A 26,813-nucleotide genomic window follows, 5' to 3' on the forward strand; every position below is an offset into this window, starting at 1 on the left:
CTGTGTCTCTAAACTAACTAAGAACTCATGTGAGCGAGTGATGATGGATGGTGGACTCGGTCGGCTGTAAAAAAAGTGAAAGGGTCCTTTCAGGAGCCCGTTTACCAACAGAATCTTCACCCTGTTCCGTCCCGTGTAGGAACTGCGGGCCGGGTATCTCACGGGGTATCTCATGGTGCCAGACGATGGGCCGCATGGCCTGTTCCTGGGCTCTGTGATTGTCCCAGCTCCGATTCCTCCTCCAGTCACTGAGCTCTCCTGCTGACTGTCTCTCTTGTCTCCTCAGCTGGGACTGGGGGCCGCCGCTGGCACCGTGAACGGAGCTCGGGGACACTCGGTCTCCTTACCTGCTGGGATCACAGTCGTACAGTCGGACGTTGAGGAAGTTGTGTGGAAGCGGACATCATCCAAATTCAGGAGAGCGAAGTACTCGAATGGGAACATTGAATACAAAAACAACAATTACACGGGACGGGTAACTCTTCACCGCGGGAACTTCAGTCTGGAAATCCGTGATCTACAGAGAGAGGACACTGGTGAATATGTGGTGACTTTTTGAAACAAGTTCAACAGGTGAAACTCAGGCAAGAGTCCGACTGGAGGTGTACCGTGAGTGAGACTGCCGCGGATGTCCCAGGTCTTTCACCGGTTCCTGAACCCCCTGAATTAATTGGTGAGGGCAAATCCTGTGCGTTCCCCAGTTTACTGAACCCCACTGACTGCCAGTGTCCAGAGTGGGGGTCACGGCCCCAGTGTCGTGGGGACTGGGCAGTGCCAGGCTGGGGGGACAGACCCACCACATCCCGGAGGACTGGGTCAGGGGCCGTCAAGGAACGAACCGTCAACGGGGGAAACTCGTGGCTTCGAAGCTGGAGGAGCTGAGCACATGGCGAGGGAGGAATGGGTGGGGCGGGAGGGGGGTAGTTTAGATGGGCCGAACAGTCTGTATCTCTGAGACCTAGTTAAACAGATCCCACTGTATCCACAGGTCAAAGGCCTGGTCTGTCATATTCAGGGATCCCAGTTGTTCCGTCTGTTTCCCCACATTCCCCACATGTTCATTCTCAAGACCGGGATCTGAGATCAGCAACGTTTTAATTCCTCAGCCTTCATGCTGTGCTTTGCTGAGCGACACCCCTGCGTATTTATTCGACACATTACAGTGTTCCAATGAGTGAGGCAGTAACACGTGCACAAACAACACACTCACACACCAGCAATATTGTTCCAGGAGACAGGATTGGAGCAACTGAAATAAAATTAGCTGTGATCTAAGTTAATGAAAAATTTGATGGGCTGATTGACCACATGTTTCTGATTCAAATGTTCATGGGAGGTCATAGAGATTGGGGGAGAGTTTGAGACACAGTGGGGGAGGATGTGGATAGGGAGGATGGGGGATGGGGGAGGATGTGGGATGGGAGGAAGTGGGATGGATGTGGGATGGGGGAGGATGTGGGATGGGGATAATGTGGGATGGATGTGGGATGGGGAGGATGTGGGATGGGGAAAATGTGGGATGGGGAGGATGTGGGATGGGGGATGGGGAGGATTGGGATGGGGAGGATGTGGGATGGGAGGATGTGTGATGGGGAGGATGTGGGGAGGATGTGGGATGGGGAAAATGTGGGATGGGGAGGATGTGGGATGGGGAGGATAGGGGGCGTGGAGGAGGAGTGAGAAAATCGATGTGGGTATAGATGAAGAGGGAAAGGAATGGGATGGAGGAAGGGATGATGGGGGGAGAGAGTGAGAGAGGGAGGGAGAGAGGGTGAGAGTGTGGGGATGTGTGGAGAGGGGAGTGGGGTGTAGGAAGCAGAGTTGGGGGTGTGGGGGGAGAGATGTGGAATCGTGGTTTTGGGAGAGAGGGAGGGTGGGGGGGTTAAGAGAGAGGGAGGGAGGAGGGGTGGGGGACGGAGGAGAGGGAGGATGGAGGTGTGAGGAGAGGGAGGGAGGGAGGGAGGGTGGGGTGTGAGGAGAAGGAGGGAGGGAGGGTTGGGGTGTGATGAGAGGGAGGGAGGGGTGTGGTGTGAGGAGAGAGTGGGAGGGAGGGTGGGGGTGTGAGGAGGGGAGGGAGGGTGGGGGTGTGAGGAGAGAGAGGGGGGGAGGGTGGGGATGTGAGGAGCGGGAAGGAGGGTGGGGGTGTGAGGAGAGACAGGGAGGGAGGGTGGGGGTGTGAGGAAGGGAGGGTGGGGTGTGAGGAGAGGGTGTGGGTGGGGATGTGGGAGGAAGGAAAAGAGGGTGGGGGTTTGTGAGGGGAGGGAGTGGTGTGTGTGTGGCGGAGTGAGAGATAGGATGGGGGTGCTGGAAGGAGGGAGAGGGTTGGTGAGGGAGGGGGTGTCTGGAACTGGGAGGGTGGGGCTGTGTGGGAGAGAGGGAGGGTGGGGGGTGTGAGGAGGAGGGAGGGGGTTGGTGAGGCGGAGGCAGAGCTCCATGCTGAGGGTGTCTCTCCTCTCCCAGCTATCAGTGCCCTGGACGTGAAGACACTGGAGTACCCTGTCAACGCCAGCCTGCTGCAGCCGGCCTGGTTACCTGTGCAGGTGGGCGCCCTGCCCCAGGACGCCGAGCTCACCTGGACATTCCAGGGCAAGGGAGGGAACTCCTTTGTCCATCATCGTTCGCTACGAAGCCAACAAGGGGCGAGTGAAGTACTTCAAAGATCGGGTCAAGCTGCTGGACAACTTTACACTGATGATCGACAGCGTGAGGCTGGAGGATGTGGGGACGTACACTGTGTCGGTCACTACCCCCACTGAGCTGCAAGCGCATGTGAACCTGCGGGCGTACGGTCAGTCCCTTCATGCCTCTCCCTGCCCCTCCGCTTCTCTCCAACTGCACAGGGGACGGGGCAATGCTGGTGAAGGTTGTGTGCTTAATCTATTCCCTCACTCCTCGGCACCACGCGGCACCACGCGCCCTCCCTCCCCCTCTCCCCCCCCCCCCCCCCCCCCCGCCCGCCCCGCCTGCCCACTCACTCGACTGTGTGAACGTTCTCAGGAAAATGGAGCTGAGGCCAGGGCCAGACAGTCCTGATCTCAGTGAGTGGGGAGCAGGCTCGAAGGGCCGAATGGCCGCCTCCTGCTCCTATTCCATGCTCTGATGTTCTCCTCTCTCCAAAGAAAGCTGGTTAACCCTGGGGTGGAGGAGAGATTTCCTAGCCAGACTGGCTTTGTCATTGTGAGATGCAAATGTGAGTGCTCACAATCACGATGCTCGAGACAATCTAGAGAAACAAGTATAGTTTATTTGCAAGTCTGCAGAGTTGGGTGCCTCCCCTATCGAGACACACCGAGGTGGGAAAATCCCTTCTTTTTATTCACCACTTTACAATTGTCACACCTTAAATTCCTCCCCTCTGGACTCTTCCAATTGGAGCACTGAGGTGCACAATCTAACGACACGCCCCTGTTGCCTCCCACATCATACATCGCATGCGCATTTAAATGAGGCATCTTGTCATGCTGGGCGTTTTTTTGTAATATTCATTTATCTTATTAGGGCAGGCGCAGTACAGAGTAGTTCATGCCCTTTCCCCTTGTTCTCTGGCTATCTTGCCCTCTCCCCTAGTTCTCTGGTTATCTTCTAAAAACTTATCCTTGGAATGTCACCATTTGTTCTTCCGGTTCTTATCTAGCCAAGCACGGTTGGGTGTTGATAATGAGAGCTCATTATCCCCCTTCCTGTTTATCTACCCTCAGCTATTTCTCAGGGTCCTTAGTCTAAATCAATTATCCCTTTTTACCCCTCTCTCACAATCCACCCTTTTCCTTATGCCACCCTTTTCCTTATCCCTATTTCCTCCTTTTCTAGTGCTAGCAGTAGAGTCTTCGCCTCTCTATATTCCTCCTGCTGGTCATGCTGTATTCTACAGGCCATCATGGCGATGTCGTTCTTTGTCAGGGCTGTCCCTATCAATCGCTGAGACAACCCCCGTATGCAGGGAATGATGCAACATCCGAATAGACACAGCAACCCCATCATAACTATCACTGATGTTAGGGCTGATGTAAAGATGTGCTTCCATTTCCCAAACCAGGAGTCTAGAAACCCGGTCCAGGAGGTGTCTACTCCAGAGTTCTCGGCCAATTCGATAGACAGGGAGGTGAGACTTGCTAGGGCCCTTGACACGGACCCATCAGGAGCAGTGTTGTTGGGGATGTAGGTGCAACATTGTTCCCCAAACATCACACACACACCCCCTTTCTCAGCCAGTAGCATGTCCAAGGCCATGCGATTTTGCCAGGCCATTAGGCTGGTAGCTGTCAGTTGTTCCGCTAATCCTTCAACCACATCTCGAGTGTAATTTATAAAGCGTTGTTGATTGTAGTATAGGTAGTTAATCCAGTCCACATTTTTATTAATTGTGGACTGTTGTGATATTGCTGGGACTACTTTGTGTATCCAAGAACTACTTTGTATGCCTGTGTATATAAGTGATTGGTGTGATTAGGCGGTCACTCTGGATCCAGGCGGCCTTGGAATAAACAGCCTGGAGTTAAGCTCCACCATGATAACATCATAAACATGTGTACTCGTGGTCCTTCCAGAGTCACAACAAAGGTACAACAAGTACCGGACCACGAAGTACAACATGGTGGCAGCAGTTTGGGTGTTTAGCCTAGAAAAGGAAAACAACAAAAACCCCAAGAAAAAAAGTTAACATGTGCGTAAGAAAGAAAAAAAAAAGAAGGTTAACAAAAAGGAACCCAGCAAAAAGGTTAACAGGAAGATAAGGTAGAGCCCTGAAGAACGAAAAAAGTTTCCCGCTCGGTAAGGGGCCAATATATGTAGGTATACTTACCTGCTCAGTAGTCAGTGGCGAGCTGCCGACGTGACGCTGCAAGCTGCTGAGGGCGGTGTGTGAAGGCCCACATCGCGCCCCAGCACCTATGGGCGGGGCCAGCGCGCAGCGGCAGCGCGTTCGAAAAGTTGAGCGGCAGCTGCCGGGGAGCACTTGTGGGCGGGGCCAGCGCGCACTGCAGCGGAGGCGCGATCGCACCGCAATTACAGCAGTGGGAGCCCAGCAGTGGGAACCCAGCAGTGCCAGCCCAGCAGTGGGAGCCCAGCAGTGCCAGCCCAGCAGTGCCAGCCCAGCAGTGGGAGCCTACACTACGTTTGATCTACACAGCACGTCTTCTTGAGGGGAAGATATGGAACAAAATGAATATTTTGTGTTTAATGACCTGTGTAGTGATCTGTGTACTGAAAGCTTAATGTATTATATTTGATGCTTTTGTATATATGTATATATCTGTGGAGTGACCACACGGAGTGAGTGACCACACGGAGATGAGTGACCACCCGGAGATGAGTGACCACACGGAGATGAGTGACCACCCGGAGATGAGTGACCACCCGGAGATGAGTGACCACCCGGCGATGTGTGAAATTCCGCAGAGGAGTGACCACCATGATGGCGAAAAAAAGCAATTGTGTTTAATTGTGTTTAGTTGTGTTGTTGGTTTTGTTTGCAAAAAGCAATGGTGTTTTGGTTTTGTTTGTTAAATATATTTTAGCCCTCGAATGGTAAAGAAAACAATTTTATATAAGACAACGGGGATGTTGTAATATATAAGAAAAGGGGGATGTTGTGATATTGCTGGAACTACTTTGTGTATCCAAGAACTACTTTGTATGCCTGTGTATATAAGTGATTGGTGTGATTAGGTGGTCACTCTGGATCCAGGCGGCCTTGGAATAAACAGCTTGGAGTTAAGCTCCACCATGATAACATCATAAACATGTGTACTCGTGGTCCTTCCAGAGTCACAACAAAGGTAAAACAAGTACCGGACCACGAAGTACAACATGGTCCACCAGAAGAGCATGGACTCAAAGCCCGCAGCTATCTGGTTTCTGCCTTTGAATTCATCGGGTACCCCTCTTGGCACCCCTATTGCATCTATATAAATGTGTGTGTCGAATGATCCTTTCACCTCTCTCGTTTGTCATCGGCCTCCTTCATTGAGTTCGACCGCATGCTCTATTGCTATGGTGAAGGGCATCATCAGTTGTGTAAGGGTACAGGTTCCCGTCCATGACCCTGGTAGCCGGGGCCACAGAGTATCCACTCCGCACCACCACCAGACATCGGCTCTACTGACTATCTGCTTTCTCAGCCAGGAGCTACTGAACAGTGACCCCTGTTCCTCAGCTGTTATGTTATACGTCTGATTGCAGTTTAGCACCTCCCCCATTTCCTGTCCATCTGGGTTATATCTTGTATAGCACTCAAATCCCTCCTCCCCGAGGGGAATGGTGAATGGGGGAGGTCGAGGGTCTTTCCTTTGGCCCTTCGTGTTGTTGTTGCTAGCCGGGAATAGGTAATGGTAGCTCTGGCAGGTCTCATTCTTTAGTAGTATGGGATTCGTGAATAGTTGTAGTATACATGACATAGCCCCAGGTGTCCTATTCCAATTCAGGGGAAATGGTACTGGGACCAGCTGAGGCTTAGCTCCGGCGCAGGCGTAGCAATTGGTTTGTTGCATACTTCTGGCCGTGTACATCATCCAGGTAAGCCAGGTGTTGGTTTCCTTTCCCCCTGTTGGTATTCCCTCCCCATACAATTGCATTAATTCTATTTCTCCTGTTACTATCATTATCTTCAAATCCTTAGGCTCATATTCCGTGGTGACATTGCTGACTACAGGTGGTGCTGGGGTAACCCAGGGATCCCTACTCTGACTGTCATCTATCTGGAACATTTCCCCCTCATTCTCATATTTTACCATATTTCCGTCCCGTTTCACCTTTATTTCAAACCTTAGGCATGCGTCCTTCCCTGTTCTATCTGCACATATCCAATACCTACCACTTTCCTTCATTTGAACCCTCTGTATGCTTACATATACACGTCCTGGCAATCCCTCGTTTGGGTTTTGATATACTCTCCACCTATCAGTTTGATAGGTGGACTTATGCCACCCCTCGCTGGATGAAGTGAATACCTCACGCCAATTTTTACAGGGATGGGTGCATACATACATCCTATGACCACACCACCATTTTCCTTTACATACATCAAATGGGATGGTGGTGGCCCTTCTATTCTGTGGTATAGTTATTTTTATACATGCCACATTACTCACAAGCTGGATAACCACCCAGCACCCGATCCACCAGCACGAAGTCGTCATTTTCCGTGCGGGGTTTTGGTGAATACCAAAGTCAATGGCTCCTTTCCTCCACGTACCGTCCACGGGCTGATATTGTCTGGTGGGGCCTCCACGGGACCCTTATATCGACTTGCGTGTGTCCACCCTTTTTCTTTTGTTCGTACTACTGTCTCGGTGGTTAATAACACAAGGTAGGGTCCAGTCCACCTAGGTTGCAACTTTTCTTCCTTCCACGTTTTTATTAGTACCCAGTCTCCAGCCTTGACCGAGTGAATCGGAAAATCCAGTGATGGGCTCTGTGCCAGTAATCCTTTACTTTTTCGTTCTGCAAGAGATTGGGATACTGCCAGTAAATAGTTCCTTAGGAACACATCGTTCCCTGGTATTGTTGGGACCCCTTCTATCTTTCCTAAGTACGGGAGCCCGAATAACATTTCATATGGTGATGCTATGAACTCTGGAACTCTGGGGATGCCATGGTGTATGCAATTTCCATTCAATTTCTAATGATTCACATATCATTTTATGTGTTTTGGAGGCAAAATGGGTCCCTCTATCCGAGTCTATTGTTTCCACAATCCCATATCTGGGTATAATTTGCTCCAATAATACCTTGGCTACCGACTGTGAGGTGGCAGTTACAGTAGGGAATGCCTCTACCCATCTAGTGAAATGGTCCACTACCACTAACAGGTATTTCCATCTCTGTGGTCGGGGCAACTCGGTGAAGTCTATCTGTATTCTTTGGAAGGGCCTTATTGCCAATGGTTGTCCTCCTCCTGGGACTGCTCTCATGATTTTTTTGTTGATTCGCTGACATATTACACAACCCCCTATGACTTGTTTGGCCATGGTATACATCCCACGGCAAGCGTAGGTCCTGAGGAGGGTATCACAGAGGGCTTGGGTTCCCCAATGGCTTTGCCCGTGCAGCCTCCCTAATAACTCCCTTATAATTTCTTTGTTCAATAGCTGCTTTCCATCCGGTGTCCACCATTTCCCATTTGGGGTACGCCGGGCTCCCATTTCTCTCATGTGTTCCTGTTCTTTTTCCCCAAAGATAGGTAACTTTTCCTCGGATTCCCTCAAAGGTATCAGTGACATCATTTCTACCGTCTGATCTGTGGCTGCTCTCTTTGCCACCTCATCCGCTGCCCTATTTCCTCGGGCTTCCAAGGGTGTTACCCTTCTGATGCCCTGCCACATGTGCTATGGCTACCCGTTCTGGTTTCTGCAAGGCCTCCAGTGTCTGTCCTATCAATTGCTCATGCGCTAATTCTTTCCCCCGAGCTGTTATCTTTCCTCGCTCTTTCCAGATCTTCCCAAAGGTGTGTACTACCCCAAAGGCGTATTTTGAGTCGGTATACACTGTTCCTTCCTTTCCCTACAATAGTTCCAAAGCTCTCATTAATGCGTATAATTCACAAGATTGGGCTGACCAACTACCAGGCAGCCTGCCGCTTTCAATTTCCTCCATAGTTTCCCCATTCACTATACCGTATCCACTATGTCTTTTTCCATCTATACATCTGGAGGACCCGTCTATAAACCACCGGCTGCCCTCAGCCAGAGGTTATTCTTCCAAATCTTCTTTACTTTTTGTTTGTAAATCTATTATTTCACTACAGCAGTGTACTGGGTCTTCTCCCTCATCGCCCTGTGTTTCTGCTGGATACAGGAATTGGGACGGGTTAAGGTTTTTATCCGTAATTATAGTCAAATCATCTTTTTCCATCAGGATGGCCTCGTACTTTAAAATTCCAGAGTCCGTTAACCATCTGTTGCATTTCTGAGTGAGTATGGTTCTCACCGTGTGTGGTGTAGAAACAACCAGGGCTCCTCCGAAGGTTCATTTTCTACTCTCTTCCACCAATATTGCAGTAGCTGCTACCGGTTGTATGCATCCCGGCCATCCCCTAGAGACTGGATCCAATATTTTTGAGAGGAAGGCCACCGGCTGTCGGTTCCCCCCTCTTTTCTGGGTGAGTACCCCTAGTGCCACCCCTTGTTCTGAATTTACGAACAGGTGGAAGGGTTGTTCTAACGAGGGAAGGGCCAACACGGGAGCGGTAATCAGACTGTTCTTTAATTTCCCAAATTCCACCTCCTGTTCAGGGGTCCCCTTAACTTTGTCTTTTTCGTCTCCCAATCTATCGTACAGGAATTTCACCTGTCGGGCGTAATCATCTATCCATAGTCTACAGTATCCTATCAATCCCAGGAATTTTCGGATCTCTTTCTTATTCCTCGGGAGTGGTACTCCCATGATTCCAGCTATCCTTTCAGGGTTTATTCGTCTCTTTCCTCCGCTTATCAGGTGTCCTAGGTATTTTACCTCTTGTTTTACAAACTGAAGCTTGTTACAGGACACCCTTAACACTTTCTCCCCCAAGAAGTTTAACAAAACTATCGTGGCGTCCCTTATTTCTCCTTCTCTCTCTCCTGACAAGAGAAGGTCATCTACGTATTGTAATAGTTGCGTTTCCCCGTGACCTGGGAAATCCTCCAGTACCTGCTCTAAAATCTGGCCGAATAAATTTGGTGATTCCGTAAAACCTTGAGGGAGCACCGCCCACCGGAATTGTTGTTTCCGCCCGGTGTTAGGGTTCTCCCACTCAAAGGCGAATAAGTCTCTACTTTCGGTTGCCAGCGGACAACTCCAGAAAGCATCCTTTAAATCTACCACACTAAACCATTTGTGGCCTGGGGGTATCTGTCCCATGATGGTGTAAGGGTTAGGTACTACCGGGTGTTGGGCTCGGACTACCTTGTTCAATTCCCTCATGTCCTGTACGAGTCTAAACGTTCCGTCGGTCTTTCCGACGGGTAGGATCGTAGTATTGTATGGGGACATACATGGTTCCAATACCCCGTCCTTCAATAAATTCTCAATGATTGGTTGTAAGCCTTTTTGTCCCTCGGTCGAAATGGGGTACTGTCTTCCTCATACTATGTCTGCACCGTCCTTTAATGCTATCTGTAGAGGGGGTATTTGCAACCCTCCTCGGTTTCCTTCCTTGGCCCATACTTGGTCATTAATTCTTTGCTCGTCCTCCTTCCTTAGAGTATACAACTGGACCACTACCCTTCCCTCTACCGGTGCTGTGCCTATTCCCAATTGTATTTGTAAATCTCTGCCCATTAAATTTACGCCAGCCTGGGGTACTAAGATCAGGTCCTCTACCGCCTCCCGGTTTCCATACCTTACATTCGCTCCTCCTATCTCGGGAGCTACCATCACAGTTCCCCCTACCCCGGTAATTTTTACTCTCCCTTGTCCTGCCTCCATACCTGTTGGTGCTTTGGTCACACTTGATCGTTCCGCTCCTGAATCTACCATAAACACCGTATCTTCTCCTTGGGGTCCTATTTTTAAATTTACCAGGGGCTCCCTACTATAGTCCCTCGACCCCAAGGACGAGAACCCCTGACCCCCCTATTCATTTTCCATCATACTGTACGTGCGGGACTCCGCTACAAGCTCAGGGCACTCCCTTTTGAAGTGTCCTTCCTTATTACAAAAATAACATCTTGAAGGCCCTGTCCTCCAACCTTGTCCCGTACCCGTGTTTCCCCGGCCCCTGCCGTATCCTTCTCCATATCCCCCTCTTCCACAGCCTCTGCCGCCTCTTCTTCCTCTGCCTTGGGCGTAACTCCCCCGCCATCCTGTACCTCCCTGTTCCTTGTCTACTACTTGCTTTACTGCTTGTAACATAATCTTTGCCTTTCCCTTCTGTTTCTCCTCATCCCTCCGCACGTACACTTTCTGGGCCTCCGTAAGCAACTGAGGTAGTGGTCTCTCATTCCAATCATCCATCTTTTCTAACTTCTTCCTCACATCAGGCCAGGATTTAGTCATGAAATTGGCCCTGAGCAGTTGTTGTCCTGCCTCTGAGTCCGGATCTATTCCGGAATACTGTTGCATGTTTTTCCTGAGTCTTTGAAGGAACACTGTCGGGGCCTCGTCTTTCTGCTGTCCATTTTCAAATGCCCATTCAAAATTCTGTCCTTTGGGTACTGCCTCTCTTATCCCTTTTATAATTATCTCCTGCAGGTCCTTCATATTTCCTCGCCCTGCTGCCGTTCCCTTGTCCCAATCTGGCTCTTGTACTGGGAATTTATCCTCCACCGCCGCAGTTTGCTGCCCTGGCGGGTTCCCCTGTTCCCACTTTTTCATCGCCGCTGCCCTAATCATTTGCCTCTCCTCTGATGTGAAAGGATTCCCCATAATGGCCATCAACTCATCCCATGTATAAGTGTTTGGCCCAAGGAATTGATCTAACTGTTCTGCCAGACCTAAGGGATCTTCAAGGAGGCTTTTCATCTCCTTCTTGAAGTTCCTTACCTCTGTACTAGTTAAGGAGACATTAACAAACCCCATTCCCCCTTGGGGTCCTCCCATGGGTACCTCCCTTAGGGGTCTAATTTTTACCGGTCTTTTTCTCACTCTGTCCGACCTCCTGACTCTCTCTCCCGGTAGCGGGGGTATTAATTCATCTACCCCGGCCGCCTCCCCCCCTTCTATCTCCTTTTCTCCCTCACTCCCGGAATCCGGTGGTTCACTGTCGGTGTCATCCCCGTCAGTAACATCATTATTAGGTTCTTGTTTCCCTTGCATCTCACAGTCATCTATATCAATGATTGGGATGAGAACCTACATGGAATGGTGATCAAGTTTGCAGATGATACAAAAGTGGGTGGTATGGCAGATAGTGAACATGGTTGTCAAAGATTGTAGCAGGATCTTGATCGGTTGGTCAGGTGGGCTGAGGAATAGTTGATGGAATTTAGTACAGAGGAATGGAGGGAGAGGTTGAGCAAGCTTGGAGTCTTCTTTGGAGTGCAGGAGGACAAGAGGTAATCTTATAGTGGTGTATAAAATCACGAGAGGAATAGATGGAGTAGACGTTGGTCGGTGTGGGCAAGTTGGCCTCAAGAGCCTGTAGCCACGCTTTGTGACTCTATGAACCCAGCCAGACATTGCTGGGTTAAATTATTGTGAATGTTATATTATTGTAAGAATTAGTCAGGAACGATATGTCTGGGTGTGAGTGTGGTGCTGTGTACGTGTACTGCCTCACTCACTAGGACACTACTGTTTGATATCCACTGGTCCTGTTTATTGTCCCTGCTTACAACATCAGAGCCCTGAACTACTGTTCCAACGCCATTTCCTTTTCACACATCAGGTTCCCCTGCCTATCTCAGAACCTTGCTCGGGACCATTGGCCGAGGGATTCTACAGATTTCTCATTGTTCGGCAAGCTAAACAAAAATCTTCTGTTCTCTACCTCTCTTTCCTCTTGAAGGAGGAGCGTTGTAATGGATTTGCTTTTCACACGGCAGGAGGCCATTCGTCCCATTGGGACCAGGCTGGCCCCCAGCGAACAATCCCACATTCCCGCTCCTCTGCTCCTTATTTCCATATAGCCCTGCAAGTGTTTGTTTTCTCTCTCTCTGTCTTTCTCTCTCTTTCTCTCTCACTCTTTCTCTCTCTCTCTCTCTCTCTCACACACACACGCAGATGGTCAGGTACACAAAGCACCAACACACAGGGCAATTTACAACAGGCAATTAACGTCTTTGAGATGTGATAAGAAACTGGAGCACCCAGTGTAAACCCACACCGTCAAGGAATTGAAACAACCTGCGTGGATAGACTGAATGCATAGGGAACTTTTTGGGTCGGACGGGGGCATCCGACGGGGGCGATCAGCTCCTGCTGTCGCTGGGGGCCTCAGACAGAACCGACTATGCCTGCACGGTCTGGAATCCCGTCAGCCGCCAGACCGCCAACTTCACTAGCGAGCGGGTGTGTCAGCAGCACTCGGGTAGGTCTGCACAAAGAGCAGGATAAAGAGGTGGGAACAGGGCAACAGTGGGCAAGCAGGAGACAGGCAGCAGGGTAACACATTACACAGGAGGAGCTCATGGAAATAGGTCCTTCGTCCCAACTTGTCCATGCCTACCATGATGCCTAACCACTGATCCCATTTGCCTTCAAGGGTTTTCCTATCCACGTATTCGCATCTACTTCTACTGCCTCCTCTGGCGACTCCTTCTATATACCCAATGCTGTGTGAAAACCTTACATCTCAGATCCTCTTTAAATGTATTTGCTCTACCCGTAAGGCTGTTCTACTCCTAAATTGTCCTGCCCAAGGAAAATGCCTCTGTCTATCTTCTCTATTCCCTCATACTCTTATAAACCTCCATAGGGTCATCATCTCTCATGTGCAGTGTGCAGTGAAAATAAACCCAACCTATTCCTTCTTGGAACTACAGTCCTCCATTCCAGGCAACATCCCGGAAGTGCACTCTCTCCACTGCCGCCACATCCTCCCTGTGGTGTTTCAACCAGAACCACTGCAGTCTAACAAACAACAATATGATGTCCCAACTCTCGAAACCTTGGCCAACGAAGGCAAACATACCACAAACTTTCTTCACAACCTTTTCCACCTGTGTTTAGGGAGCTATCAATCTGCACTCCAAGGTCCCTCTGATCATCAATACTCCTAACGTTCCTGCCATTTACTCTACATGTCATACAACATATCACAGCACAGCAGAGAAACAGGCGCTTTGATACGTCGTGTCCGCACTAACCATGATGTCAATCTAAACTAATGCTACCTCCCTGCACATAATCCATGCTGTTCATGTGTCTGTCTAAATGCTCCTTAAACCTTGCTATGGTGTTTGCATCCACCAATCATTGTGATGTGTTACAGGCACCTACTATTCTCTCTAAAAGAAAGACTTGCCTTCTATAAGGTTTCCCTCTTTGCCTTTAAACTACACCATCTACTATTTGAAATGTCAATTCTTCCAGAACTTTATTTTAGAGTTACTGCGTGGAAATAGGTCCTTTGGCCCACTGAGTCTGCGCCGCCATTGAATACCTTATACTAGCACTATCCTACACACTAGGGCCAATGTACAATTTTTACAGAAACCAATTAACCTTTAAACGCACGCCTTAGGAGTGCATGAGGAAACCGGAGCACCCGGAGAAAACCCACACAGTCAAGGGGAGATCGTACAAAGCACCCACAGTCAGGTAATCAGGATCGAACCCAGGTCTCTGGCGCTGCATGGAAGCAACTCTGCCACTGCACCACCGTCTGGTCCATGGTTTAATAGGCACTTTGGTTGGCAGGGTTGACAGGGATGTTGGGCCAAAGGATGTTTCGTTGTTGATTTTGATATTAAGGAGAGTGGTCAGCTTTAGAATATTGGCAGAGAAATGGCAGGTGTTTTATTCTTTCCCATACTACTTCATCTGGCAGCGTTTCCCATATATGTGTGAAAACTTTTCTCTCTGATCCCCTTTAAATTGAACTAACGGTTAATATGGCAGACTTAAGATTGACTTCTTGAGAGTGAATCCATGTAACTGGCCCAGATGGAGACCCTGGCCACACGTCAGGAACGGTGCAGATCAACTGGCAGAGGTATTCACAGACATCTTTAACCTCTCACTTCTACATTTGGAGGTCTCCAACTGCTTTAAGAAGACCACTATCATCCTGGTGCCAAAGAAAAGTAGACAATAGACAATAGGTGCAGGAGGAGGCCATTCGGCCCTTCGAGGCAGCACCGCCATTCAATGTAATCATGGCTGATCATTCTCAATCAGTACCCCGTTCCTGCCTTCTCCCCATACCCCCTGACTCCGCTATCCTTAAGAGCTCTATCTAGCTCTCTCTTGAATGCATTCAGAGAATTGGCCTCCATTGCTTTCTGAGGCAGAGAATTTCACAGATTCACAACTCTCTGACTGAAAGAGTTTTTCCTTATTTCAGTTCTAAATGGCCTACCCCTTATTCTTAAACTGTGGCCCCTTGTTCTGGACTCCCCCAACACTGGCAACATGTTTCCTGCCTCTAACGTGTCCAACCCCTTAATAATCTTATACGTTTCGATAAGATCTCCTCTCATCCTTCTAAAGGTAAGGTGGTGTTCCTTAATGACTACTGTTCAGTAGCTCTGACATCCCCCATCATGAAGTGCTTTGAGTTCCTTAACTCCATCTACACGTTTGCAAATGACACCACTGTGATGGGTCGGATCACAAGCAATGATGAGATGGAGTACAGGTAGGAGATAGGGAACTTAGTAACATGGTGTCAGGACAATAACCTCTCCCTCAATGCCAGCGAGGTGAACGAGCTACTTATGACTTCAGAAGGTGCTGGTGGAAGTGGTTGAGAGCTTCAAGTTCCTTGGCAGTAAATATTACCAATGATGATAATATTGGTGGATGAACCACATTGAAGCAAAAGCTAAAAAAATACATTGAAGACTCTACTTCCTGAAGACATTTGGCACATCTCCAATGACTCATCTTTGCCGATAACAGAGGTCCAGAACCAGAGTGCAGAGGTTTAACGAGGAGTGAGAATGGTTACAATTGGAGAGTGAAAGGAGCCTCTATTACAACTTCATAGATGAGTGCATGAATGTAAGGAAGAAACAAACGCTGGAAAATGGGATTCATCTGGTTGAGTATTTGATAATCAGCATGGATATGGTGGGTTGAACGCCCATTCCTGTGCTATGTGATTCTGGGTCTCTATTCACTTAAAGTTGAATAAAACTATTGATTAGCTCGCTCAATACCCAGGGCACAGGTTACAGTGACATTCCCTCTACACTGTCCTGTCAACACACCCCCACTGACATTACAGTCACTGTATCCCAGGGATGTACAAGAAACAAAGGTATAAAGCATGATTAATAAGTTTGCAGATGACTCTAAAGTGGGTGGTATTGTACTTAGCAAAGATGGTGTCAAAAATTAGAGCACAATCTGGATTGTTAGGACAGGTGGGCTGAGGAATGGTTCATGGATTTTAATACAGAGAAGTGTGAGGTGTTGCATTTTGGGAACGCAGACCAGGGAAGCACCTTCTCTGCACCTTTATTTTAAGGCAGATACAGATGGATTCTTGATTAGTACAGGTGTCAGGGGTACGGGGAGAAAGCAGGAGAATGGGGTTTGGAGAGATAGATCAGCCATGATTGAATGGCGGAGTGGACCTGATCGGCCAAATGGCCTAATTCTGCTCCTATCACTTATGAACTTATGATTTCCAGTTTAACGACCTAGCCTCACCAATGTCTTGTACAACAATAACATGACCTCTCAACTTCTATATTCAATGCTCTGATGAAGGCCAATGTGGCGGCAGGTTTCTCAGTCACCCTCTCTGCTTGTGACTCTATGACTGTGCCAAGTGAGGGTGAGGAATGGAGTGATCACCATCTTTGATGGTGGATTGGCAATGGTTGTGAATATTTGATCCTCTGGTACAGCAGGACACATGCTGATGGTACTTAGGAAGTGACTCCTTCAAACTAGCCTGTTGAGGTCCGTGGCTATGATGGGGAAGGCATTGAGGTACAGACAAGTATAAGGTTCCCTCCCAACATAAAGAAAGGCAAGGGAGAATTCCTGCAGGCTCTGTGACCACAGTGGGAGCACAGCCCCTGTCAACCCTGTGCTGGAACTTGACTGCTGTTGATGTCTCAGTTGTCCTTCATTTCCTGTTCTCTTGTCTCCATGGATCGTGTGAACATCATCGCAGCCATCACAATCTCCATCTGTGTATTTTTATGTCTCACATTTGCCATATATAAATTCTGCAGACGACGCAAGTGTCTCCCTTCCAGGTAATAATAATAATAATAATAATAATACATTACATTTATATAGCGCTTTTCATATACTCAAAGACGCTTTACAGGGATTTAGAGAACATAGGGAAGTGAATAAATAGATAAATAAATAAACGAACAGAGAAAGGAGACAGAGGGTGGGGTGACCTTCAGTGGTTAAAGGCAGTACTGAATAGGTGAGACTTCAGTGATGTTTTGAATGTGGTGAGTGTGGAGGAGTCTCTGACGGTTTGAGGTAGTGAGTTCCATAGGGTGGGAGCAGCGATGGAGAAAGCCCTGTCCCCCCAGGATCTGAGTTTGGTCCGGATGTGGGGGGATAGGAGATTGGCAGCAGCAGAGCGGAGGGTGCAGGTGGGAGTGTGCCTGTGGAGGAGGTCGGTCAGGTAGGATGTGGTCCCTTCTACCACAAACAATATGTGTCCTTTCTTGTTTTTAATCTTTCTGTGATTTCCCCCTCCCCAATGCTCCCTTCTATTGCACCGAGTGTGTTGCTCACAGCCCCTCCCTGTCGGGGCTAATCCCACCATCTCACAGCTCCTTGGACAGGAACTGCAGAGCAGCTGACAACTAGCTGTCCATGTGACAGCTTGGAAAGACAGCTGACAGGAGGGAATAGACCTTGCTGGAACTGTTATGGGTTAGCACCTCTTTGCAGCAGTGGCGTAGATTGTAAACAGTCTCGCTGCACCCCTAAAAAGCTACCGCAAATAAAAGAAAGATACCCCGAGAGTCTGTGAGAGCGGGGGTGGAAGATGACGCACAGGTGGATTACCCGGCAACAGACCACAGAACGGAATAGAATATGAGAAGGATTAGCGTGTCAGTGAAGGGCAGCGGCTCAGTGGTAGAGGGAAAGAAGCTCCATGTCTGTTCTTGTGGATGGTAGAAACTAACAACAGCAAAGGGCCTCAGAATACAGCAGGGAAAGATGGGAGTGTAGGGAAATCGCATTGAGCAGTACTTCTTCAGAAATCAGTCAAGTCAGTCAATAGAAAATAGACAATAGACAATAGGTGCAGGAGTAGGCCATTCGGCTCTTTGAGCAAGCACCGCCATTCAATGTGATCATGGCTGATCATTCACAATCAGTACCCCGTTCCTGCCTTCCCATATCCCTTGACTCTGCTATCTTTAAGAGCTCTATTTAGCTCTCTCTTGAAAGCATCCAGAGAATTGGCCTCCACTGCCTTCTGAGGCAGAGAATTGCACAGATTTACAACTCTGACTGAAGAAAAAAAATCCTCATCTCTGTTCTAAATGGCCTACCCCTTATTCTTAAACTGTGGGCCCTGGTTCTGGACTTACCCAACATCGGGAACATGTTTCCTGCCTCTGACGTGTCCAATCCCTTCATAATCTTATGTTTCAATAAAATCCCCTCTCATCCTTCTAAATTCCAGCGTATACAAGCCTAGTCACTCCAGTCCATCAACATACGACAGTCCCGCCATTCCGGGAATCAACCTAGTGAACCTAGTGTATTCCAGTGAATACAAGCCCAGTCGCTCCATTCTTCCATCATATGATAGTCCCGCTATCCCGGGAATTAACCTCGTGAACCTAAAGCAGCACGCCCTCAATAACAAGAATGTCCTTCCTCAAATTTGGAGACCAAAACTGCATACAGTACTCCAGGTGCGGTCTCACTAGGGCCCTGTGCAACTGCTGAAGGACCTCTTTGCTCCTATACTCAACTCCTCTTGTCATAAAGGCCAACATGCCATTAGCTTTCTAAGTCGAGTGAAGTCCAGCAATGGGTAGGAAACCACAGTTTGCAGGATATCAATACCCTTGTTACTGATGAGGAGGGAACAAGCTCTGTAGATAGGGATGTGGGTGGTGGTGCTATAATTTCTACATGGTGAAACCAAAATGTATAAAAATAGCCTTTATTAATATCTGACAATGTGCACTTTAGCCACATGTGATTTTTTCTATTACAAATCTCAAATTGTGGAGTACAGAGGCAAATAAACGATGCATCTTTATCCCAAGCATTATGGAGGGCACCGTATATATAAATTACCGAGGTGTAAATGTAGATGGGTGGTGAGTAAGTTTGCTGACGACACCAAAATTGGAGGAGTTGGAGACAGTGAGGAAGGCTGTCAGAAGATACAGCAGTATATAGATCAGCTACAGAAATGGGCAGAGTAATAGCAAATGAAGTCTAATCCGAGCAAGCATGAGGTGTTGCACTTTGAGAGGTTGAATGTAAGGAGAGAGTATAGTTAATGGCAATCCCCTTAACAGATTGATGTGCAGAGAGATCTTGGATTAAGTTCATAGCTCACTAGAGGTGACTGCACAAGTAGATAGGGTAGTAAAGAAGGCATATGGTATGCTTGTCTTCATTGCAAGGGACATTGCATATAAGGATCAGGAAGTCATATTGCAGCTGTATTGGACTTTAGGAGCCACATTTGGAATATTGCATGCAGTTCCAATGTTCAATAGATTCAGGATCAGTTCCTGTGGATTGGAGGATAGCTAATGTTATCCCACTTTTCAAGAAAGGAGCGAGAGAGAAAACGGGGAATTACAGGCCAGTTAGCCTGACATCGGTGATGGGGAAGATGCTGGAGTCAATTATTAAAGAGGTACTAACGGTGCATTTGGATAGCAGTAAAAGGATAAGTCCAAGTCAGTATGGATTTATGAAAGGGAAATCATACTTGTATAATCTTCTGAAATTTTTTGAGGATGTGACAAGTAAAATGGATGAAGGGGAGCCAGTAGATGTAGTGTATCTAGACTTTCAGAAAGCCTTTGATAAGGTCTCACACGGGAGATTGGTGAGCAAAATTAGATCACATGGTATTGAGGGTAGAGTGTTGACATGGATAGAGAATTGGTTGGCAGACAGAAAGCAAAGAGTAGGAGTAAATGGGTCATTTTCAGAATGGCAGGCAGTGGCGAGTGGAGTACCGCAAGGCTTGTTGTTGGGGCCGCAACTATTTACCATATATATTAATGGTTTGGATGAAGGAATTAGAAGTACACTAGCAAGTTTGTAGATGACACAAAGCTGGGTGGCAGTGTGAACTGTGAAGAGGATGTTAGGAGGTTGCAGAGTGATCTGGACAGGTTGAGTGAGTGGGCAGATGCATGGCAGATGCAGTATAATGTAGATAAATGTGAGGTTATCTGCTTTGGTGGCAAAAACAAAGAGGCAGATTATTATCTCAATGGTGTCAGGTTAGGTAAGGGGGAAGTGCAGCGAGACCTGGGTGTCCTTATACACCAGTTACTGAAAGTTGGCGTGCAGGTACCTGCAGGCAGTGAAGAAAGCTAATGGCATTTTGGCCTTCATAATGAGAGGATTTCAGGAGAAGAGCAAAGAGGTTCTTCTGCCGTTGTAAGATCACATCTGGAGTATTACCAGTTGCCCTGGTAAGACACATCTGGAGTATTGTGTACAGTTTTGGTCTCCTAATTTGAGAAAGGACGTAATTGAGGCAGTGCAGCGTAGGTTCACGAAATTGATCCCTGGGATGGCGGGACTGTCATTTGAGGAAAGATTGAAAAGACTAGGCTTTTATTCACTGGAGTTTAGAAGGACGAGAGGGGATCTTATAGAGTCATATAAAATTATAAAAGGACTGGACAAGCTAGATGCAGGAAAAATGTTCCCAATGTTGGGGGAGTCCAGAACCAGGGGCCACAGTCTTAGAATAAAGGGGAGGCCATTTAAAACTGAGGTGAGAAGGAACTTTTTCACCCAGCGAGTTATGAATTTGTGGAATTCTCAGCCACAGAGGGCAATGGAGCCCAAATCACTGGATGGATTGAAGAGAGAATTAGATGGAGCTCTAAGGGCTAATGGAATCAAGGGATATGGGGAGAAGGCAGGCACGGGTTACTGATTGTGGATGATCAGCCATGATCACAATGAATGGCGGTGCTGGCTCAAAGGGCCGAATAGCCTCCTCCTGCACCTATTTTCTATGTTTCTATGTTTCTGGTCGCCTGATTGCAGGAAAGATGTGAGGTTGATAGAATTGGATTATATTCTCTGGAATGTCAGAGGTTGAGGGGAGACTTGATTGAAGTATACAAAATTATGAGAGGCATAGAGAAGATAGATATTCAGAACCATTTTCCCCAGGAAGGAAACGTCCAACACTAGAGGGTGCAGCTATAAGGTATGGGGGGGGATGTTTAATAGAGAAGTGCGGTGCATATTTTTTACACAGAGAGTGGTGGGGGTCTGGAACTCATTGCCGGTGTGGAGATGGAGGCAGATATAGCAGTGCCATTTAGAAGGTTTTTGGATAGACACATGGAAGTGCAGGTAATAGAGGGATATGGATCATGTACAGGCAAATGAGAACATTTTAACTAGGCATCATGATCGGCACAAGCATTGCCGTCCGAAGGACCCTTTCCTGTGCTGTACTGTTCCATGTTCTATGCTGACTATTACTGACCAGTCCTTGCCTTTCAAGCCGTTCATCACTCCTATCCCTTAGAATTTTCTTAATAATTTCCCTGCTGCTGACATGTTTCATTAACTTATCCCCGCTGCCCTTCTTAAATATTGGAAGATATCACTCAGTCCCCTGGAAGGAAAACAGTGGCCAATAAAAATGCAAAAATTTCCTCCCACACTCCAAAGACGTACAGGTATGTAGGTTAATTGGCTGGGTAAATGTAAAAATTGTCCCTAGTGGGTGTAGGATAGTGTTAATGTACGGGGATCGCTGGGCGGCACGGACTTGGAGGGCCGAAAAGGCCTGTTTCCGGCTGTATATATATGATATGATGATATATGATATGATATCTCTGTCTGGAATTTCTTCCCTTGCTTCCTTCATGCGGCATTGGGTATTTATTCATGACATCTAACACCTCCCCCTAAATACTGTAATGCTCGATTATCCACGTATTTCTTATCTGAACCCATTATTTATAACATCCTTCTTCTTGGTCAATACAAATGAGAAGTATTCAGTTAGAACTGGGGCACATTCCCTGACTTCATACAGAAGTTACCCCTTTGGTCCAATACCCCTCTCACTCCAATACATAGACTGTGTCCCCATGTATTGCTCACTCAGGAATCTTTGTACAGTGACTGGTGTCTCTCAGTTCCCCCTCTCTCTGGGAGGTATCTCTTGCTCAAGGATACCTGTGCAGGCACCAGTGACCCTCCTCCCCCTCCTTCAGTTATCTTTTCCCTGTCTTGTGTCTCTCAGTAACTCTTTCTCACATGAGATATCCATGCATCGGTGTTCTCGGTTGCTCTTTCTCTCAGGGGATGTGCATCCACTGGCCAGTATCTCCAGCCTCTCGGGGATATCTCCAGACTGACTCCAACCTAGTTACTGACCTCCCCACCGTCGAAGATATCTACAAGAGTTACTGGCTCAAAAAGGCAGCAATCCTCAGAGACCACACCATCTTGGCCACACTCTCATTTCACTCCTGCCATCATGAAGAAGGTAGAGGAGCCTGAAAACTGTACTGTCCAGATTCAGAAGCAGCTTCTTTTGATCAACCATCAGACTATTAAACACTGCAGCCTCCAAATAAGCTCTGAACTACAGAGACATGGGGGTATTGTTTTTGACTGCACTACTATTGTGTTTTATATGTATGCTTGACTAATGGATTTTTTGAGGATGTAACAAGTAGAATGGATAAGAGAGAGCCAGTGAATGTGGTGAGCCTTTGACTTTCAAAAAGCAGATAAGAGATTAGTGTGCAAATTTAGAGCACATGGTATTGGGGGTAGGGTATTGATATGGATAGAGAACTGTGTAGGAAAGAACTGCAGATGCTGGTTTACATCAAAGGTAGACATGAAATGCGGGAGTAACTCAGCGGGACAGGCAGCATCTCTGCAGAGAAGGAATGGGTGACGTTGCGGGTCGAGACCCTTTTTCAGACTGATGTCAGGGGGATAGAGAACTGGTTGCCACACAGGAAGCAAAGATTAGGAATTAACGGGGCCTTTTCAGAATGGCAGGGAGTGACGAGTGGGGTGCCGCAAGGCTCAGTGCTGGGACCCCAGTTATTTACAATATATATTAACGATTTAGACAAAGGAATTAAATGTAACATCTCCAAGTTTGTGGATGACTCAAAGCTGGCTGGCAGTATGATTTGTGAGGAGGATGCTATGAGGCTGCAGGGTGATTTGGATAGGTTGGGTGAGGGCATGGCAGATGCAGTATAATGTGGATAAATGTGAGGTTATTTATTTTGGTGGCAAGAACAGGAAGGCAGATTATTATCTGGATGGTGTCAGATTAGGAAAAGGGGAGGTGCAATGAGACCTGGGTGTGCTTGTACATCAGTCACTGAAAGTAAACATGCATGTACAGCAGGCAGTGAAGAAAGCTGCGAGAGGATTTGAGTTTAGGAGCAACGAGGTCCTACTGCAGTTTTACAGGGCCCAGGTGAGATCGCACCTGGAGTATTGTGTGCAATTTCCGTCTCCTAATTTGAGGAAGGACATTATTGCTACTGAGGGAGTGCAGCGTAGGTTCACCAGTTTAATTCCTGGGATGGCGGGACTGACATATGATGAAAAAATGGGTCGACTGGGCTTGTATTCACTGGAATTTAGAAGGATGAGAGGGGATCTTACAGAAACATACAAAATTCTTAAAAGATTGGACAGGCTAGATGCAGGAAAAATGTTCCCGATGTTGGGGGAGTCCAGAACCAGGGACCACAGTTTAAGAATAAGGGGTAGGCCATTCAGGACTGAAATGAGGAAAAACTTTTTCACCCAGAGAGTTATGAATCTGTGGAATTCTCTGCCATAGAAGGCAGTGGAGGCCAATTCACTGGATGTTTTCAAGAGAGTTAGCCCTTGGGGCTAAGGAATCAAGGGATATGGGAAAAAAGCAGGATCAGCTATGATCATATTGAATGGCGGTGCTGGCTCATTTCTTTCAATCCGTCTCTCTCAGGAGGGATATCTGTACTCTTGACTGGTGTCTCCGACTTTCTCTCTCTTAGGGAATTATCTGTACACTGATTGCTCCCTCTCTCTCGGGATGAAATCTGTACACTGACTAGCTTATAACTAGTTATAGGAGAGTGTAGAAACTATCAGAGACTACCAAAATAGGGGTTCGAGGGGCTTATTACGGTAAAGAAGGGCATTGAGGTTGGAGGGGTTTACAGAAATAAGGAGGTGAGTAGAGATTGGATGCTTGAGTGGAAGCGGGGCCAGGAGGGGTAGAAAAATGGATGGGTGGTGGGGCTGGAGATGGTTACATAAATAAGAAGGGTGTTGAATCATAGAGTCATACAGCACATAAACAGACACTGGCCGATATCGACCAAAATCCCCTTCTAAGTTAGGCTCATTTATCTGCAATTGGTCCATATCCCTCTAAACATTTCCTATCCATGCACATGACCAACCAGCTTTAAGAGTTGTTGGAGGGGATTATGGAGATAAAAAGGGTTTTTGGGCCGAAATGGTTTTACAGTGTAGGGATTGGATTTTTGAGGGAGCATATAGGGTCTGGAGGGGTTACTGAAAGTGGAAGGTGTTAGGGGCGGGATGTGATTACAGAGATAGTCGTTAGAGGGACTGGAGAGGTTTCAGAGACAGAGAAGGATGTAAGGGATGGAGGGATTACAGAGAAAAGGAGGGATTAGGGACTAGAGAGATGATAGAGATAGGGATAGGTGCGGGCACCGGGAGGATTTCAAAGATCGGGGTATAGAACCGGTGGTGTTACAGAGAGAGCAGTGAAGGGACTGGAAGGGAATGACTATGAGAGGGACTGTGATGAGGCCTATGATGGAAGAAGTCCTCAAATTTGTACGATTGATTTGTTTAAGTGGGATGCCTATTTTCGATTAGCAAAATGGGACAACATGGGCAGAGCGTGCCTGAGGTTCGGATGAGTTTCAGTTACTTGCACAATCTGAGAACGTGCTCTCTCAGCTGGAAACAGTTTCAATGATTCCATGTCACTTTATTTGCAAGCATTTCCCAGAAAAAGCGGTAGAATGAAATGAGGAAGTAAAAGTTATTCCGAAAATAAACGGAGCCAACTAACAGAAGCTGCAGAGACCTGCAAAACATCTCAGAAGTTGCCGGGCTTATTGACCACTACAACTGCCTGCGCTCTGCTGGCACATACTCAATGGCAACCATCAAAGACGGAGTATTGATCCCATCCCCATTCCCACAGCCGGGAATCTTGCCTTTTCCCCTTATAGCTGAGGGTGTTGAAAAACGGAGAGAAAATTCAAAAAACAGATACGGGTTGGAGGTGGATAAGACTTGGAATGACCTCTAATAGGTGAAGCAAGGTTTTCCCGGATGTCCCCAGTGTTTTTGGTTATTGTGATGAAGGATTAAAAAGTACAGTTAGAAAGAGAGAGAAAATAAAGGATGTGTAAAAGCTGTGAACTGCAATTCAGTCCAAAATGAAACTATAAAGAGATGCTGGAAATGCACAGCATGTCAAGCAGGAGTAATGGAGAGAGAAACCAGAGTCAATGTTATAAATGGAGAACCTACAGTAGAAATGGCCATTTTTGACACAAACAAGGCTCTCAAAAGTAGAAGAATTTGATAGTACTGAAGGCTGCAACATGCCCAGATGGAGGAAGAGATGTTTTATCCAAATCGATGTATTGGTCTAGTTTAGTTAAGAGATTACAGCCCAGAAACAGATCCTTCTGCCCACTCCACTGAGACCAGGTTGACTAGCGAACCCCGTACATTAGCATAATCCTACACACGAGGGACGATACAATCTTTACTGAAGCCAATTAACCTACAAACCTGTATGTCTTTGGAGTGTGGGAGGAAACCAGAGCACCCGGGGCAAACCCATGCAGTCACGGGGAGAACGTACCAACTCCGTATATCATATCATATCATATTATATATATACAGCCGGAAACAGGCCTTTTCGGCCCACCAAGTCCGTGCCGCCCAGCGATCCCCGTACATTAACACTATCCTACACCCACTAGGGACAAAAAAAAATTTAAATTTTTTTTTTTAACATTTACCCAGCCAATTAACCTACATACCTGTACGTCTTTGGAGTGTGGGAGGAAACCGAAGATCTCGGAGAAAACCCACGCAGGTCACGGGGAGAACGTACAAACTCCTTACATTGCAGCACCCGTAGTCAGGATCGAACCCGAGGTCTCTGGCACTGTAAGGCAACAACTATATCACTGCGCCACCGTGCCGCCCTATGTAACTTGTCCTTGATGTAACAATACATGAAACCACAGACCCATAGATCAGCAAAAACAAATGTTCTGGTGGAATTCAGCAGGCCAAGCAGGATCTATGAAAGGAAATGGACAGATGACGCTTTGAGTTAGGTCTTTTCCACAGTCTGAAAATCAGAGGTAGGCCATGCGCAGGTGAGAGCAGGTGGAAACTGGCAGCAAAAGGCATGAAATGTTTCAGTTTAATGTGAGTGCAGGAAGCAGCACCAATGTTGATGTACTGGAAAATAGAGTTAGGGGATTGGGCCTGAGTAGGACTGAAACAAAGACCATTCCACAATCCCATAAAAAGACAGGTGTGGTTTGGGCCCAGGCAAGGGTCCAAAGCAGCACTCTTGATCTGAAGAACATGAGTGGACTTGTTCAGTGTAAGGATGTCCAGTGAATGAGTGCGTTGGTGAAGAAAACTGGTTGGACCTCTGTTCAAGGAAGAAGTAGAGGACTCTATGAATCTCCTGATGTGGATGGATGTGGAGGATTGTATGTCTCTGGTAAGGATGCGCTTGTCAGGACCAGGTAATTAGAACCTCTCCGAGTGGTGAAGGCTACAAAAAGAAATAATTGTATAAATCTTGTTTCTCTATGTATGTTTACCTATCTTGTGGCTGCATCTTGAATTTCTTGTGCTCTAAGTTTTTTTAAAAAATTGAGTTCTCGTTTATTTTCTTGTAAATGTTTTGTTTCATAGTTTTCTGGTGCTAGAAGTCACTAGATTGAAAATCTATTGAGATAAATCATTGTTCACTCTTGCTGTAAATTTGCAAAGCTTCTGCTAATGCATTGACT

The 26,813-nt window shown here is 47.3% G+C and overlaps 1 protein-coding gene across 1 annotated transcript in view; it reads left to right on the forward strand.

The window, feature by feature from the left end:
- The first annotated feature begins 8,914 nt into the window (after positions 1 to 8,914).
- LOC144605571 (CD276 antigen homolog) overlaps positions 8,915 to 26,813 on the forward strand; it is a 51,189-nt gene continuing 33,290 nt past the window's right edge. The window contains exons 1-2 of the mRNA XM_078420986.1: positions 8,915 to 9,097; positions 12,775 to 12,946. Coding sequence (XP_078277112.1) covers positions 8,915 to 9,097; positions 12,775 to 12,946 — 355 coding nt within the window. The remainder of the gene's footprint in view (positions 9,098 to 12,774; positions 12,947 to 26,813) is intronic.

The sequence above is a fragment of the Rhinoraja longicauda genome, chromosome 24 (genome assembly GCF_053455715.1).
Source record: "Rhinoraja longicauda isolate Sanriku21f chromosome 24, sRhiLon1.1, whole genome shotgun sequence".
In the NCBI taxonomy this organism is placed as follows: domain Eukaryota; kingdom Metazoa; phylum Chordata; class Chondrichthyes; order Rajiformes; family Arhynchobatidae; genus Rhinoraja; species Rhinoraja longicauda.